Source organism: Rhinolophus hipposideros (genome assembly GCF_964194185.1).
Source record: "Rhinolophus hipposideros genome assembly, chromosome: 7".
Classification (NCBI taxonomy): Eukaryota; Metazoa; Chordata; class Mammalia; order Chiroptera; family Rhinolophidae; genus Rhinolophus; species Rhinolophus hipposideros.
Window position 1 is genome coordinate 79,829,777 of NC_138053.1, and position 16,030 is coordinate 79,845,806.

The window sequence follows — 16,030 nt, forward strand, 5'->3', positions numbered from 1 at the left end:
CTGGTTGGTGGGTGTGGGGACAGAGCCAGGAATGCAGGCTCTCTCCCTCATGTGGAAAGGTGCTCACTCGGGTAGTAAATGGCCATCAACTGTAATTGGATGGCCATCAGCTGTGACTAGTTGGCCGTCAGTTGTAACCAGTGAGCCATTGGCTACTAATATAACTGTTGTGGCTACGCTAGCAGAAAATGGGGGTTAGCAAGAAGGTGGTGGCTGAGCTAGCAAGTGCAGATTGCAGCTAGCAATCTGGCGGAGTGTGGCGGAGTGTGGCTTGTGGATTCTGTGGCTCCTGCTTCCTGTGTCTCCAACCCAGCCGCCAGCGAGACTATAGTGCCATAGCACTATATGGCTCCCCTACCTATGGCTTCGTGGGTGTTCCTTTTTGGCCTCACCATGTCCTGCGTTCTTATGTGGGGAGCGGGACCAGAGACCCTGCTTGAGACCCTGCATGACAGTGGGGAACAAAGGCTAACAAGAGTTTACGCTAAAAACGACACATCTGTGAGCTCTGGGAGAGCACGGAGCCACTGCAACCATAGTTAACCAAAAGCCCTTCTGACTGTGCCAGACAGTGCGTGAGAGCACACCACTGAGTGTGTAAAGTGTCACGGGCTGTGTGAGGAAGAGCTACGAGCCGTGCGAGAGTCCTGATTTGATTAAAATGTTAAGACATATTTATACAGCTTTGCCGGAATGGATGTTGTATTATTTTAACATTCCACTTTCAACCAGAAATCTCTCTAAGTTCAAATTCACAAACAATAGTTTTCAAACACTCTGTCAATAAGTAGCAATAAAACCCTTGTATATATTAAGCATCCTAGACATTGATATATGCACAGAACTTAATACCCAGTTGCTCTCTTATCCTGTGTCTAGTTTCAACTTCTTTTTCTTAAATGAAAAGGCATTACCCTCACAGATCTTCCTGGAAGATTTTGATTAAAAAATAAAAAGAATGTACTGCGATCCTTTCCCATCCTGGCCTCTATCATACTATCTCAAGCTTTTATCTCAGATCCTGGCACGTGTCTTCAGGAAAGCATCATTCCAGCAGAGCAGCCCTTCAAACCAGAGGCACACTTACGGCTCCCTGGATGGAAGACGAGCCGGTGCCTTCGTCCTCTTCCCCATCTGGCTCCTGTTCTTCATTATCGGTCCAAGAGGACACGTCCTCTACGGAGCTGGTCAGTTCAGGCAGACTTTTAGATGTTAACCTCAGGAGGTCCTCTGCAGAGCTTTCCTATGGGGATACAATCAAAGGCCCACAAATTATCCCATGGCACCAAACAGTTCTGGGTCAAGGTCAAGGAAAACCTAGCAGAAGCAGCTATGGGTGGTCACGTGCTCCCAACCCAAAGACTATACGGAATGTATGTTCCACATTTCCAGGTTTGCAAGGTTACCTCAAATATCAGTGATGTAGAGCCAATTTAAACCCAAACCAATTTTTTCCCTCTGAAGAATCTGTTTCTTAGAGGAATGTTTCCGTAGGCAATCCAAGCTTCCCGAACTTATGATCCCTCGATGCCCTCCCCTGTCTTACTTTCAGGATACAGTTTAAACCTCCTCATTAGCAAGTTCTGGCCTCATCTCCCTCCATTCTCTCCATCCAACCCACACCCGACATCCAAACACGCCAGGCTCTCCCTTGCCTTCTTGCCTTTTCCACCAGCAGCTCCTCCTGCCTCGACACCCTTCCTCTCAGGACGAAGGCCCATGTGGGCAAAAGTTGAGCATCCTCTGCTTTTGCAGGCCTTCCTGGGTCACCACAGGAGGCACTCCACTTGCTCCTCTTTCTTCTCTAATGTCCTTTACTGGGTCTTTTATTGCCTTGCAGTGCATTGTTAACTAGACTGGTCTATCTCGCCTGCTGGTCTTGAGAATTCCCTGAATGTCACACCATGTCTGCTCATCACGGCTTCCCCAGGCCTAACAAAGAGTTCAAATATCCGTCATATCCTCCCCTCTCCCATTTCTCATCTCACTAGCGTATGCTCATTAGAAGGAGATTAGACTGTTTATTGAATTACAATGCCAAAGTGGAGACTGATAGTCTTTTCAATAAAAGCAGCCTTGAACAACTTTTCAAGGTCAACAAAAAATACATCGAACGACTCCATTAAAATTAGACTCTAAAGGGGGCTTCTTTAACACAGCCCTTCCTACGATAATCTTTACCCTTCCAGATAAAGCCAGAATAGGTTGTGGGATGCAGGCAAGATCACTGAGGCCATGTGACAATCCTAACTGCAAAAGAGGACACACAGGAGCCAAGAGGTCTCCTGGGACATGCCACCGCATGAGGCCAGGGACCAGGGCTGCAGGGCTGATCTGCGGCCAGAAAAGAGAGACACGTGTCCTCTCCTCATTCTCCCACACCAGTCATTTCTACAAGGCAGGAAACATGTGGAAACTTTTGATTATCATATTCCTTGGGGCTTGACAGAAAAGAGAATGAAAACAACAAAAATATCCATCTTAAACAATGGACAAACTATTGAGCTGGCACCCGGTGACAGTGACATTAGATGCAGGTTCTACCTTCAAGATACATGAAGTTCATTTTACATCAGTAATTGTGAATGCCATATTATCAGACCTTGCCTAAGGAAAGGCAAAAGAGCTATTGAACAAAAAATGAGTTCAGTTTAATTAAGTTTTATAAAAGTCAAAGGTCCCAACTGGTGAGTAAACAGCACAAGTCACAGGATAGAGTACTTCACGGTCATTAAACATGATGCTATAGAAATACAGTTCCTGATGTGGAAAGATTCTTACAGTAAGCTACTTAGTGAAAAAAAAGATAGCTTCAAAATAATATGTCGTAACTATAGGAATAATGAAGGTAATAATAAACTGGATATAATAATATGTGATAATCATAAAAGCAAACATTTCTCCAAAGGCTTGTTGGGACCAGCTACACTGTTCAGAGCCCTTTATGGCTCATTTAATCATCCTAATATCCCATGATTCTCACTGTACAGATGAGAAAACTGAGATGTTGAGGCATGTAGTCACTTGCTCCAGATACACAGCTTTTTTTTTTTTTTAATTTATTGGGGTGACAATTGTTAGTAAAGTTACATAGATTTCAGGTGTACAATTCTGTATTACATCATCTATAAATCCCATTGTGTGTTCACCACCCAGAGTCAGTTCTCCTTCCATCACCATATATTTGATCCCCTTTACCCTCATCTCCCACCCCGATACACAGCTTTTAAATGGCTTTTCTGGCACGTAAGCCCAGCTAGAACGGCCTCAGGTGCACTGTCTCCTTGCGTTTGATTCCATGTAATGAAAACGTGCATGTGTATATTGCACACATGTATGTGTGTTGCCATCTGGAAGGACACACCAGTTAGTTAATAGATGGTGCTCATGGCAGTATTACAAAAATTTTATCTTCTTTTTCTTCTATTTTTTTTTTCTGGGTTTTCTATGTTACATATAATAAGTACTTGTTAACAAAAACCAAGAATGAAAAAGAAGCTCAAGAGAAATCTGTATTGCTATGCATGTACTTCATAGGAACATCAAAACAAATTTAAATACTCTGATTTTATTTATTCAACAAAAATGTTCTAAGCTCCTATGTATAAGCAAACAACATATTTGTGTGGAAACACCAGACAACCTCTCCAGAAGAAAGCAACTGTTATATTTCTAAAACAATGCCTTAAAGTTTTGTGACTACTATCTACAATAATTTACATTTTTACTATTCCTTATATTCAGCACATCAAAAGCTCGTTTTTCCCTCCCTCTCTTCAAAAATATGGGAATAAAGCCTGTGGATTACTTGCTCCGGTTGGCTGAAGAAGAGGAACAGATGCCACAAAGTGCTGAAAGACTGACTCCTTTCTTCTACATGGTTGAGCACCTCAGAAAGTGTAAATTAACTTTGGGAACAAATACTGTGTTTCCCTGAAAATAAGACCGGGTCTTATATTAAGGTTTGCTCCAAAAGACTCACTAGGGCTTATGTTCAGGGGATGTCATCCTGAAAAAATCATGCTAGGGCTTATTTTCCAGTCAGATCTTATTTTCGGGGAAACACAGTAGCAGGCAGCAGCTGTAGCAGCGTATTGCCTAGTTGTAAACAGAGAACATGGGAAGAAGTGAAAGGTGTCACTGATTTGGGTCAGCTTTAGGGCTGTAGCTTAGTACTGATGGTCACGAACCCATGGACCAAGAACTAGACGGATACCCATTCCTAGGTTCCAGACGGTCCTACAAAGACCCTAGCCAGTGTCCCTAAAAGTCAACACCTCTGGCAGGAGCACATGATCTTTTTCTAATACCACTGACTCTGGTGTCCTTCATATCTTATTTGACTAAGGGGCAGCTTGGAGTATAGGAAGAGGCATGAATTTTGAAGTCTAAGGGACCCAGGATAAAACCTGCTTCTGCCACCCACTGCTGTGTGACCTCTGGGCAAATTAATTCATCACTTAGATTTTAATGTCACCCTTTGAATAAAAAGAATGAATACCTGTCTTATGGGAATTATTTTATTAAATGAGATGATAGGTAAGAAGCATCAGGCACCCAGTGGGCACACAATACGTTAGTGTCCTTACTTCCTTTAAGTGGGTGAGTGAGATCATACATAGGTCAGGCATCAAAGCTGTTTTCAAAATCCCCTTAATTATTATGTATGCCCCTTAATTATTAGTTTTGCCTATCAGTGGCCCTGTTTTGTTTTTAATTTATGTTTTCTTTGTGTCTGTGTGTTTGTGAATAGTGGCTTGACATAGAAGAGATTTCTCCGTCTCCATGTTCCAAACTAGCATGATAAAGAAGTCATAAAACTAAAGGTTTGGTGGACGAGGTATAATGCCTGTCCAGAAAGCCCTGCATTCATAAGCCATAGACTGTGGGGAGCTGGGCTGTGCAAACATATGACGCTCTCTCTCTCTCTCTCTCTCTCTCTCTCTCTCTCTCTCTCTCTCTGAGTGTGTGTGTGTGTGTGTGTGTGTGTGTGTGTGTACACATAAGACTGGATGATGCTTTTCAAATTCCCAGCCCATCTGACCAAATGGGGAATGTACTTCTCCTTCCTCTGTGGCATTTCCCTCCCTGTGGAATTCACCAGGCTGACAGGGAACATTCTGGCTTTGCTGCCCTTCCCGGTGCCTGCTGAGGAGATGCCAGGGTGCCCAGTGGTATCTGTGGAAGGGTAGGAGAATGTCTCGGCTTCTGCCTCCAGGGCCTCAATGCCAATTCTTCCTGCCAAGTCTTTGCCAAGGCTGTGTATTCTTGTTGGAAGCCTGAGCGTCTAGGTCTAGAATTTGGAGTAAAGGGTGTAGGGAGGCAGGAAGGCTGATTTTTCACGTAGCTCAAAATATTAAAATATTCTTTTAGTCTACTGATTAAATACTCCAAAAATAGGCAATAGACCTTACAATCTAAGAGGCAAAAATATATAAAAACCTGCGGATGCTAGGTTCAAAAACAATAGCAGGGATCATAAGGGGAAAATGAGCCATACTGGCAAGAGCATATTGCTCATAGCAATTCTTCCCTGAACTGCAACTCGGATGAACTGGAATGAAGCCCCCTGGCTCCACTTCACTAGCTCCTCAGTCACATGGGCTCTTTCCTAGTCTCATCAACAGCACGATGAGACAAGGGAGCAGAACCGAGAAAGCCAAGTTCCTCTTTCTCATCACACAGCTGTGGAATCCTGCAGCCTTTCTCCAGAGCGTTAAGGCTGGTGAAACCCAGAATGAAAGCAGATGCCGGGGGCCCAGGATGTCAGCACTATCCTAATACCCTGGGGTCTCAGCCTGAGGCCTCGTGAAGAAGAGGGAGACGCAAGACAGAGGACAGAGACCCTGGCTGTGCGTCAAGAACCTGGAACCGCACCAAGGCCACCACGAGATGAGAACTGGATGTGGAAGCTCTCCCTCACTGTCTCACTTGTAAAATTGAGGAGGAAAAATGGGAGGTGGTGACTGGACAAACAGGATTCACAAGATTTCCTGCAGTGCCAACACTCCACGAGGCCATGAGTCAGAACCAAGGTCCTAAACATTTCTTCCTTCAGGACCAGGAACAGGCACACCTCCACGCCTCTCTCTTCCCTGCTGACCAGCGGACTTCCGTATCTCCACTTTGGTTCTCCCTGGGCAAGTTGCTACTCTCCCCATCTTGTCCTTCCTTCCACCCTAGCATTCTTACCTTTTCATTAGTCCTATTATTGCTTTTCCATCTTCTAAATATACCTACAAAGACCCTTAAAAGAAAGCAAAGTAATTAAATGCACTTCAACTAAGGGCCCCGTTATGGGCTTGCACTGTAGAATCACGGCTGTTTAAATGGCCCAAGGTAAATGGGCAATTTCACAGGGACGTGTGGGTGTCTCAGGGGGTGAAGAGGTGGAGGGGGTATGGATAGGGCTCAAATCCAAATTCACCATTAAAAATAGTTTTAAAAAGAAACACAACTACCTACCTTGCTGGCCACGACCAACTGAACCATTCCAGTGGCTGAGCGAAGAATGGCCACAGCCTCCTCATGGGAGAGCCCGACCAGTAAGTGACCATTGATTACCAACAGCTCATCTCCTAAGGACAGTCTGCCATCCCTGAGGAAATGGAGATGGGAAAAAATTCCCCTGTCAAGACATTCTGGGCTTGAGAAGGGTCATTTTCCTGGATCTAGGGAGGATCACGACAGGGGATAGTTAAAACCAGGCTAAAGAGGAAGTAGGAATACCAGAGACAGTTGGAATGGGATCTCTTTATTCTTTGGTCTGGCTGGGTCCAGATTCCTACTCAAGAGGAGTGAAATGCTCCATCATTTCAGGTGGTCACCTTGTAAGACCCACATTCTTAAGTTACTACCACGTAACCTGGCATCAATGTCAATGAAATGTCCCATCCAGGTGGAGACAATGGTAGAGGAACCCAGACTCCCAAAGTTTTAGGATAGTCAAGTCTTTCTTTTCTCAGTTCTACCTCCTGATCTGCCCTTATGACTAAGTCATCAGCTGATTCACAGAGCTAAGCCCCAAAAGAATGAATGTATCCTAAGCTTACCGAGAATCCCCTATCCCATGCCCTCTCTCTTCCAGGTAATATGCCCTTGGCTAGATTTCCTTTGGGGCACCTGCAACACTGCACTACATGTGTCTGTCCACCGCCCCCCTGCCTGTACCCCGAGTTATAGAACTTTAAGGATAAATTCTCTTAGCTCCTTTTACATCCTTGTGTCCTTACAGCCAAGCTTCATCGGCAGAAGGATGAACACAAAAATAATGAAGCTGCCTAATGTACTGCTGTTGCAGGTATCAGACCTGGTCTACACACCTAGGTGTATAAACATGTTCTGTTGCTCTATTCTTTATTTCTTTTCGATTATATTACATCTGACTTGGAGCACCCTTCGCTTTGGGCTGGCAGGAGACAAAGCTGTCACAGGAACTGGCTCTCTTGGGGGGTCAGGGTCTGCGGAGGCACACTGTGTTACAGCGTTGGGCAGGCCCCTTCTTTCATGGTACGTCAACAGTCCTGTGTGTTCCAACTGAGCCTCCCGGGGTCTGCTCTCCCATGATCCCAAAGGAGCTAGAGGCTTCTCATCTCCATTGCTAAATATGGGATAGGAAATCTGCTAAGGCTGAATGACTCTAAGCATAGGGTTCCACCATCCCCTCTGAAAGCTTTGTGTTAACGCCCAGGTACAGCCATGGGACACATGCATGTCTCCAATATTCCCATATCCACACAACTCTGTTTCTCTCCAATCTGTGGATTTTCTCCCCCTTCCTTCCTTTCAAGGAATCAACCTCTCTCCACCCTTCCCTCCCTCACCAGTCTCCCTCTCCCTCTCCCTCTCCCTCTCTCTCTCTCTCCATCTTCTAGGACATGTATCATAATCTCTTCTATGAATTTAGGTTTTAACAGAAGACAAGGGACACCAGAGACTTCTGATTCCCTCTGCTGCTGCTCTCCTTCAGAAACCCTGAAGGCAGAAATGCTAAGGACCCCACTAGTTGTTGGAATGGAAAGAGAGGGAGTCTAGAAGAGAACAAACACAAGACAAACCACAGAGAACAAACAAGTGGAACCTCAAGGAGGTGTGTGGGTGGGCCTCTCTGCAGGAGAGGGAGTCAGGAATAAGAAGACTATAATGGTCTGGCCAGTGTCCCTGCGCTAACTTGTCCACAATAGCGTCATGACCAGCTCTGTCCCCACCTCTTCTTTCCTTCTTTAATTCCATCTCACTCTTCTCCTGTTATTAACTAGAATGCCCTGCATGTGAACTATATACCCCAGAGGCAGAGAGAGAGACCCACACACACAACTCCAGGCTAAGGGTGAAAAGAAATGGAGACCCACTAGAAATAGCTCACATAGAAAACAGACAAGAACAGTTCTCTGTAAGCTGATCTCTGAGCACAGGCATTTCCTAATTGCCAACTTTCCAAAGACAGACTAGAACCTAAGATTTAGGATTAATGGGATAATGGCTAACGGTGGGAGTTTTTTAAAGCATACATCATTTGGGAAGTTTAATGATGCTCTTCTGGATAAAAACTAACTAAGGTCTTAATTCTTCAAAAATTACTGCTGCCCAGGTAACTGACAAGGGGAGTTAATCTTATCTCTACTTTATTTATTAGCATCCTACTTTCTAGTTAAAGGACGGATGAGCACAAAACACTTTGATAGTGTGTGCCCTGGTCCTCTCGTTAAGGTGTTCCAGTCTTTAGACTAAATGCTTTCGGCTCCTTCAACTCCACCTCACGAGATATGCCTTTGAGGACCCTCTTGGTCTCGGGCAGGCCAACACTGTTCTGTTGTGCCGTTTGTCCTTTAGAATCGGTGGACCTGGACCAAACACTATAAATTCCAGACTACATTCACCTCCCTCATCAGAGAAATTCTACCTTTACATGCCTACTCCCTACGTGTGGGTATACAACATATGTACACGCCCACTGTGCCTTGCAAATGGTAGACACCCGGCGTACACCGGGTCCTGGAATGTCGCTTCATTCAACATCATTTCGTTGTAGTGTTGATGAGATGGTGTAGAAACTTAACTCTTTATATCAATTGGCCTATGGTAAAACTGGTTTCATTTGTGTTGTTTCGCATAAAGTGGCAGCACCTACCAACGATGTTAAGTGAGGAATTACTATAATATGGAAGCAATCAGCTAGCATGGCAAAATCATGCCTTCCACTTGGGGACAACGACATCCCTGTAACTCCAAATGGACTTCTTTCTGGTATGAGCTCTGCCTAAGTACTGCCCCTCTTCCTACTTTAGACAACTGTTCAGATTAAAAAGAGTTTTGATGTGTGAATTGTTTTCTGGTCACAAGGAGAAAAACTCACAAGGACTTTTTCCCCCCTCCACATCTGCACAACAGAGACACGTGTACATAAGTGTGTGTGGAATCCCGATAGACCTGACAAATCCAGTCGCAGCACATGAACTGTGGTCACGTTCCAAATCAATCCCTTTCCCATGTCCTTAGCCACAGTCCTACAGGAGTTAGGACGTCCAGAATATGGTGTTCTATTGTGTGGCACAGTCTTGACAAGTAACCACATACGCCAAGCATCCCCAAAGTCCGGAGAAGTAACATTCGCTTGAAACTCAAACTGGACTAGAAAGAAATCCAATCTCTCCTTCATGGTTTGGCGGAGCCTGCAGGATCTCCAGCAATTAGCTACTTCCTGTGCTCAGAGATGGGTTTAATTAGCACTGCTCATGCCTGATTTCCTTCTGTGCTCCAGCATCACCAGCGCTTTGACCAAGCGAAAGAGTCCTCACATCCGGGGGAAGGAAGGGAGAGGATGAGGAGGAAGAGACGGGGAGGGGTATCTAGTCACCTGTGAGCGGCACCTCCTTCCTTCACTTGAGTGACAACGATAGCGTGAGGTGAGCGCTTTGATCCTCGGCCTCCACTAACCTGAATTCCCAGCCCATCCGATTCTTTAAGCAGCTCCATCTTCCATATGCGGCCAACTTCCTCCTTGGAAGGAAAAGTGAGCATACTATGAAGTTTACAGGCAGACACATGGCACTGACACAGGAGCGTGGAGCTCTGAGGTCAGGACGAAGACTCATCACTTGTCAACAGCTATCACAGGTGGCCACAGAATTAAAAACGCTGTGGGCTGGGCCAACGTCTCTGGCTGGCAGTGCTGTCCAGTAGAAGGTTCTTTGAGGATGGAAATGTTCGGTATTTGAACCATCCAATAGGGGGTCACCAGCCACAGGGAGCAACGCAGTGCCTGAAATAGGCTAGTGGCAAGTGAGACACTGAATTTTCTGAATTTTTACCTTTACTTAATTTTAATTAAATAGCCACCTTTGGCTATAGGCCAGGATATTGGACAGCACAGCAAGAGTGATTATTCAATTCCCTGAGTTGGGTCCTGTTAAGTAAGGTTTCTTCTGCTTGAAACCCAGATACCACTATGTGTGTAAAACACTGGCTGAGTCTGGGTTCTTTTTATTTACACAAAGCTACTAGTCAATAAGGACAGATGAAAGGAAGACAAAGCTAGGTCTTGGTGCCAGGAGACCTCAACTAGTCTGAGCCTAGCTCTGCTACTTAGCACGTATAAAAGTCATTTAATGCCTAAAAACCTCAGTTACCTTGCCTCTAAAGTGGGAATAATTATTAATACTTTCAGGTTTGTGGTTAGGGTTAAATGAGATATTTATGGAAACAGGTGGCAATGTTCCCAACAGTTAGTAGATACGTAATAAATGTTGATAGGTAACCATATATTACTTAGAACATATACATAGATGCAGATATATGTTAAAAACATCATATTGAATTGAATCTCAAATTTCCTTAAAATATGAAATCTTTGGTAGGAGAAACCAAACCAGGAAATTAATTGATGAATTTGTTATTGACTTCTAAAGACATTAGTTTGTATACTCTTTCAATACATTAAAAAAATGCTTCAACTCTTATAAAAATTTATCCTTTTTCAAAACTAATCAATGTCTCTAAGTCCTCTGGACTGCTGGTAGCTTTTCTGGTTTGGTTCTTTTTCCACTTGACTCCCTATTTCACTCCAAGGACACAAACATATGAAAACACACTGTAAAATGTTTGAGTTTCTTCAGATACTTAGCTATTCAGAGAAATAAAAGCACAACCTTCCAAAGTGGTTTACTCCATGGTCTTATTTAGGCTCGCCCCTGTAGTTCTTTTTAGCTCTAGGTGTAGGGCTATGGGTCACAACGAATTCTTCAACATATAAAACAAAAACCATATGCTTTCTTCATCCATCATGAAGGTCCAATGGAACAGTTAAGGTCCAACATGGACAAAGCCAACATCCCTCTAGAAATAGGCAACCGGCCCATGCAAGCTGCTTGCAAAAGAGAAAGAATGTGAAACATTTAGAAAATCTGAAATACACACGGTCAGAAACGAACGTGAAACTTCATGCAATATTAAAAAAACCAGATGTTAAATGTCACTGATGTGCAGCAACAAGAATGTCTGGGAAATTATTACCAGATAGAGACCTGTTGGATCCTATACTTTTTCCAGTACAGCACTGCTCGGTGGGACTCCATTCCTCCAGCGACATGCAGTGATGCCCACTGTCTCCTTCATCCACTCGCCACAGACACACGAAGCCTGTCTAGCCAAATGTAACTTCAGAAGTCACTGGCTCCCCACAGTACTTCATGAGCTTGTCAACAACCTCTACATCATCCAATCGTCTCACTGTGGAGTCACGGTTTTTGGTTTGTTGCCGCTGACCTCTGGAACACCTTTCTCTCTTCCTTATTCAGAAACAGCCTTCCTGGCCTTCAACGTCTCACTGAGCCCCTCTACTTCAAGAAGCCATCCTTCAGAATCAGTACCACCAACATGGCAACTTGCAACATCTCCAGTACACGAGACCCTCTGACCTCGTGGATAGCCCCAAGGGAGTAAATTCAGGGATGTGCTAATTCGCTGTTGTCCTGATTGCTGGGCATCCCACACTAGCCCATGGGTCAGCCTGTGGCTGCCTCCCTGGGCCTCCAGACGCAGTTGAGAAACTAGAGCAGAGGGTGGCCTGACTTGCTCTTTCCTTGGAAGATATTTCAATGGCTCTTGGAGTCTTAAAGACGTAGGGCAGAGCTCTTCCCTCTCCCAGGACAGAAAAACTGTAGAACTCTTTCCCAAGAGAAACAGGGACCATCAATAGTCTAGAAACAAAACCAAACCATTTGGTTTTAGCCCAAATTAGTAAAAACCTATCCATCCCCATTACTAGCTACACCATCGTCCCCTGCCAACCCTGTCCTACCCTCCTTTTGTTAAGCAGAACATGTTAAGTATCATTCACAGGGCGTGTGATAATACTAGACTAGTCTTTTCTTATTTTTAAATGCTTTTACAAATAGGACTTGTGACAAGAAACATGCAAAAGTATGATCACGGGGAAAGAATAATGGCCTAATGTATATACTCTGACAGAAAGAAATTGACAATTTTCATCAAGAGTCCCCACACATCATTCCTACCTCTGCCTAACACACACAACTAGTTAAAAGTAAAACAAAGCACATATCTACTAAAAATGGCTTCAGAGGGTAGAAATGACCAATCTGTAATATAAACCCGAACTATATTGGTCAAGAAACAGATCATATTCTCTTTCTCTTTTGTTCAATAACATGATCTTTTTTTTTTCCATAATTGAAAGTAGGAACTATAGGAGAGAGTTCAAAGAAATCAGTGCAAGTTTCCTTGCCTTGGGGGCCGGCCCGGTGGCTCAGGCGGTTAGAGCTCCGTGCTCCTAACTCCGAAGGCTGCCGGTACGATTCCCACATGGGCCAGTGGGCTCTCAATCACAAGGTTGCCGGTTCAATTCCTTGAGTCCCACAAGGGATGGTGGTCTCTGCCCCCTGCAACTAACAATAGCAACTGGATCTGGAACTAAGCTGCGCCCTCCACAACTAATATTGAAAGGACAACAACTTGACTTGGAGAAGATCCTGGAAGTATACACTGTTCCCCAATAAAGTCCTGTTCCCCTTCCCCAATAAATTAAAAAAAAAAAAAAAAAGTTTCCTTGCCTTGGAATTTCTTGCTCATTTAATGAGGAGTTCAGAGGTACACAAAGGAAGGCACAAACAGGAAGAGGCAGATGTTATCGGTCTTAATTGTACACTTGTCGGTATGGTATTAAATCAAGCTGCCTATTGCTGAAAACAGTGCTCAGCTGAAAATAAAATCAGTGTCTGAAGTTCATTAGGCCAAAGCTGGTACTGGCCAAAATCCAACAAAATATAATAACCAACTTAAATATAATAATTTCCAACTGCCTCCTTACAATTCCACTTGGGGATCTAACACACACTTCAGTATGATCAAAACAGGACTCTCCCCCACCTACTCCTGGCTTTCCCATCTCCATGGAGAAAATACTATCATCTATTCAAGATAAAGAGGATACACAATCCAAAAGCCCATGAGTTATCTTTGATTCCTCCTTCTACTATTCCCTAACCCAAACCATGAGCAAGATCCGTAAGCTCTACTTGCAAGATAGATTCACATCCATCTCCTTCTGCTCCTCTTCCCTGTCACCACCCTTGTCAAAGCCACCAGCATCTTCAGCTTGGGTTACCTTAACAGCCTCCAATCTAGTCTTCCTTTTTAATTCTTCAGCTCCTACAATCCACTATTCTTCATTACACATCTAGAATGAACTTGATGTACTCAGCTTAAAACTTCCCACAGCTCCCCACTGGACTTAGAACAAGATCCAACTCTTCGAGGTGGTATGCACGAACCTTTGTAATCCAGCCCTTCCCACAGTTCCGGAGTCACCTCCTAGTGCCCTCCCCATCGCTCATGGTGCTTCCGTTCCTCTGCTCCTGGAACCCTGTCATTCCTACCTTAGGGCAGCTGCAGGTGCTGGCTTCTCCCTGGAAACATCCTGCCCCCAGATTTTCTGGCTCTGCCCTTTCCTGACACTCAGTCTTCAGCTCAAACACTGGTTCTTTTATGAGGTCTTCACTGACATCCAATAACAGTTAGCCCCCACCCATGGTATTGCCCAGCAATCTTCCACTTCACCCTGTCTTAGCTCATTTATAGTACTTGTTGCCATCACCTAACATTCTGATTGGCTTATTTACTCCTTGGGGCCCCTTCCATGTGATAAATGCCTTGGGACGGGAACCTTGTCTCTCATTGACCAGTGGGATCTCTGGTAAGTAGAACAGTGCCTAGCACTTAACAATACTGCATAACTGGAATGAACAATCATAAGATGTTTATCCAGTAACCTTATGGTTCTTCAGAAGTTACTGAAACTGACCATAAGAGTCTTGCTCAGATGGGAGACCTGCATGTTTGCCAATGTTCAGCATTGGCTGAACACTGTTCCAATTGTAGACATGACTGAGTTCTGAAACAGATCCCGTCTAGACAGATGGCTCAGCCCTTTGCCTCCTTTTACATTGGCTTAAAGGGCATGAGACTTCGTCAGTCTGTTGAGAAAAAGCCAAACCACGCAAAACTGGATGCTATGGACCTCTGTATTAATGTTGTTGGAGCGCTACCCTCTCCTATAAAGTGCCAATTACTGTGGGAGCTCACACGTGTATCTCTGCACGGAGGCAAACCCGGGGATTTATTTACCAAACAGGAGCTGTCTCGGCAGCATTTAAATGACCTGATCTTCTGCTGGAACCAAAAATAAAATTTTACAACAGCATCTTTGCCCCAAATGTGAGAAGACACATCATCCAACTAGAATTTCCCTGCAATAAATGCTCTGGCTCTAGTTGCAAACTTGTTCTGAGACTGTTTGCATATCCCTTCCTAATTAGAATAATCAATAAGATATGAAGAAATGTGTGATCATAATGTCAAAGTTGCAGTCCCTTAGTCATCAGACCAAAATGCTCAGTTTATAGGTGAGAAGATGCAAGCTCAGAGAAAGGATATGGCGGCCCAAAGGCCGCAGAGCGAGGATGGGAGAGCTAGGGCTGGAACTCGGTGTCCCTCGCTCAGGCCTGGTGCTCTTGAGTGTCTTCATTAATAAATAGCTACATAGGACCTAGCAGCACTGAATTCGGACAGAAAGACAAATAAGGTCCTCGCCCTTAAAGTCTACTGAGGACACACAGCCAAATGGTATTTGGAGTATGTGGGATTCATGCATTGAGGAAGCCAAGCGGGGGCTACAGCAGGAGCGCATAGCGAGATGCCTAAAGATGGGGGCAGGTGGCAGGGGTGTTGTGGATGCCTCCTAGAGGAGGGTACCATGGTGCTTGTTCCCCCAGGAAACGTAGAAGCTAAGCTACACTGGAAAGGGGAGAAGAAACAGGATAGTGAGAACAGCAGCTGCAAAGCCTTGAAAAAACTATAACTAATTCAGCCCAAATCAGGGGCAGAAAGTTAAGGAGGGACTCAGATAAAGAAGGGCCTCACGCGCTACACCAAGCCAAAGTGTTCAGATATTACCCTGAAGGCAAAGTGGACCCACCAGAAGGGTGTAAGGTGCAGTGTGTGTGTGTGTGTGTGTGTGTGTGTGTGTGTGTGTATGCATGTGTATGCTTGTGCACGGGTGATGAGATTTGCTCTTTAGAAAGGTCTCTCTGGTTGCATTGCATGACGGGATGAGAGTGGGGGCAGTGAGATGGGTAGGAGACTACTATGACTGTCAGATGAGAAATGAAAGCAGCCTGGCTTCCACCTAAAGTTGTGGGAATGGGAGAAAGAGAAGTGGAGGGAGCCCGGAGATCCTCCAGGAGCAGGAGTTGACAGGACTTGGTGACTGACTAAACACGGTGTAAGGGACAGGGCAGCACTTCAGTTGACTCCCGGAGGCCAACTGTTTCCAATATGGGATTAAGGCATTTCCCAGGAAATGGGATTACAAATGCAAAACCAGGGAAACTTCTGGACAAAGCACGACGAATGGTCATGAGTTGATTCTCAGGTTTCTGGCTTGGGCAACTTTGTGGGTGGTGAGACCTGGAACACTGGAGCAGACTTGGTGGTGTGAAAAAGTGATCCAGGT

The 16,030-nt window shown here is 44.7% G+C and overlaps 1 protein-coding gene across 4 annotated transcripts in view; it reads right to left on the reverse strand.

The window, feature by feature from the left end:
• The window catches only part of PDZD2 (PDZ domain containing 2), a 331,929-nt gene that overhangs the window by 69,697 nt on the left and 246,202 nt on the right, over nucleotides 1–16,030 (reverse strand). For 3 of the 4 annotated variants that reach the window (XM_081053222.1, XM_081053223.1, XM_081053225.1), the window contains 3 exons: nucleotides 9,857–9,999; nucleotides 6,466–6,598; nucleotides 1,088–1,243 (listed from right to left, as the gene is read on the reverse strand). In XM_081053222.1, coding sequence (XP_080909348.1) covers nucleotides 1,088–1,243; nucleotides 6,466–6,598; nucleotides 9,857–9,999 — 432 coding nt within the window. The remainder of the gene's footprint in view (nucleotides 1–1,087; nucleotides 1,244–6,465; nucleotides 6,599–9,856; nucleotides 10,000–16,030) is intronic. The other variant, XM_081053224.1, reaches the window with a different exon arrangement.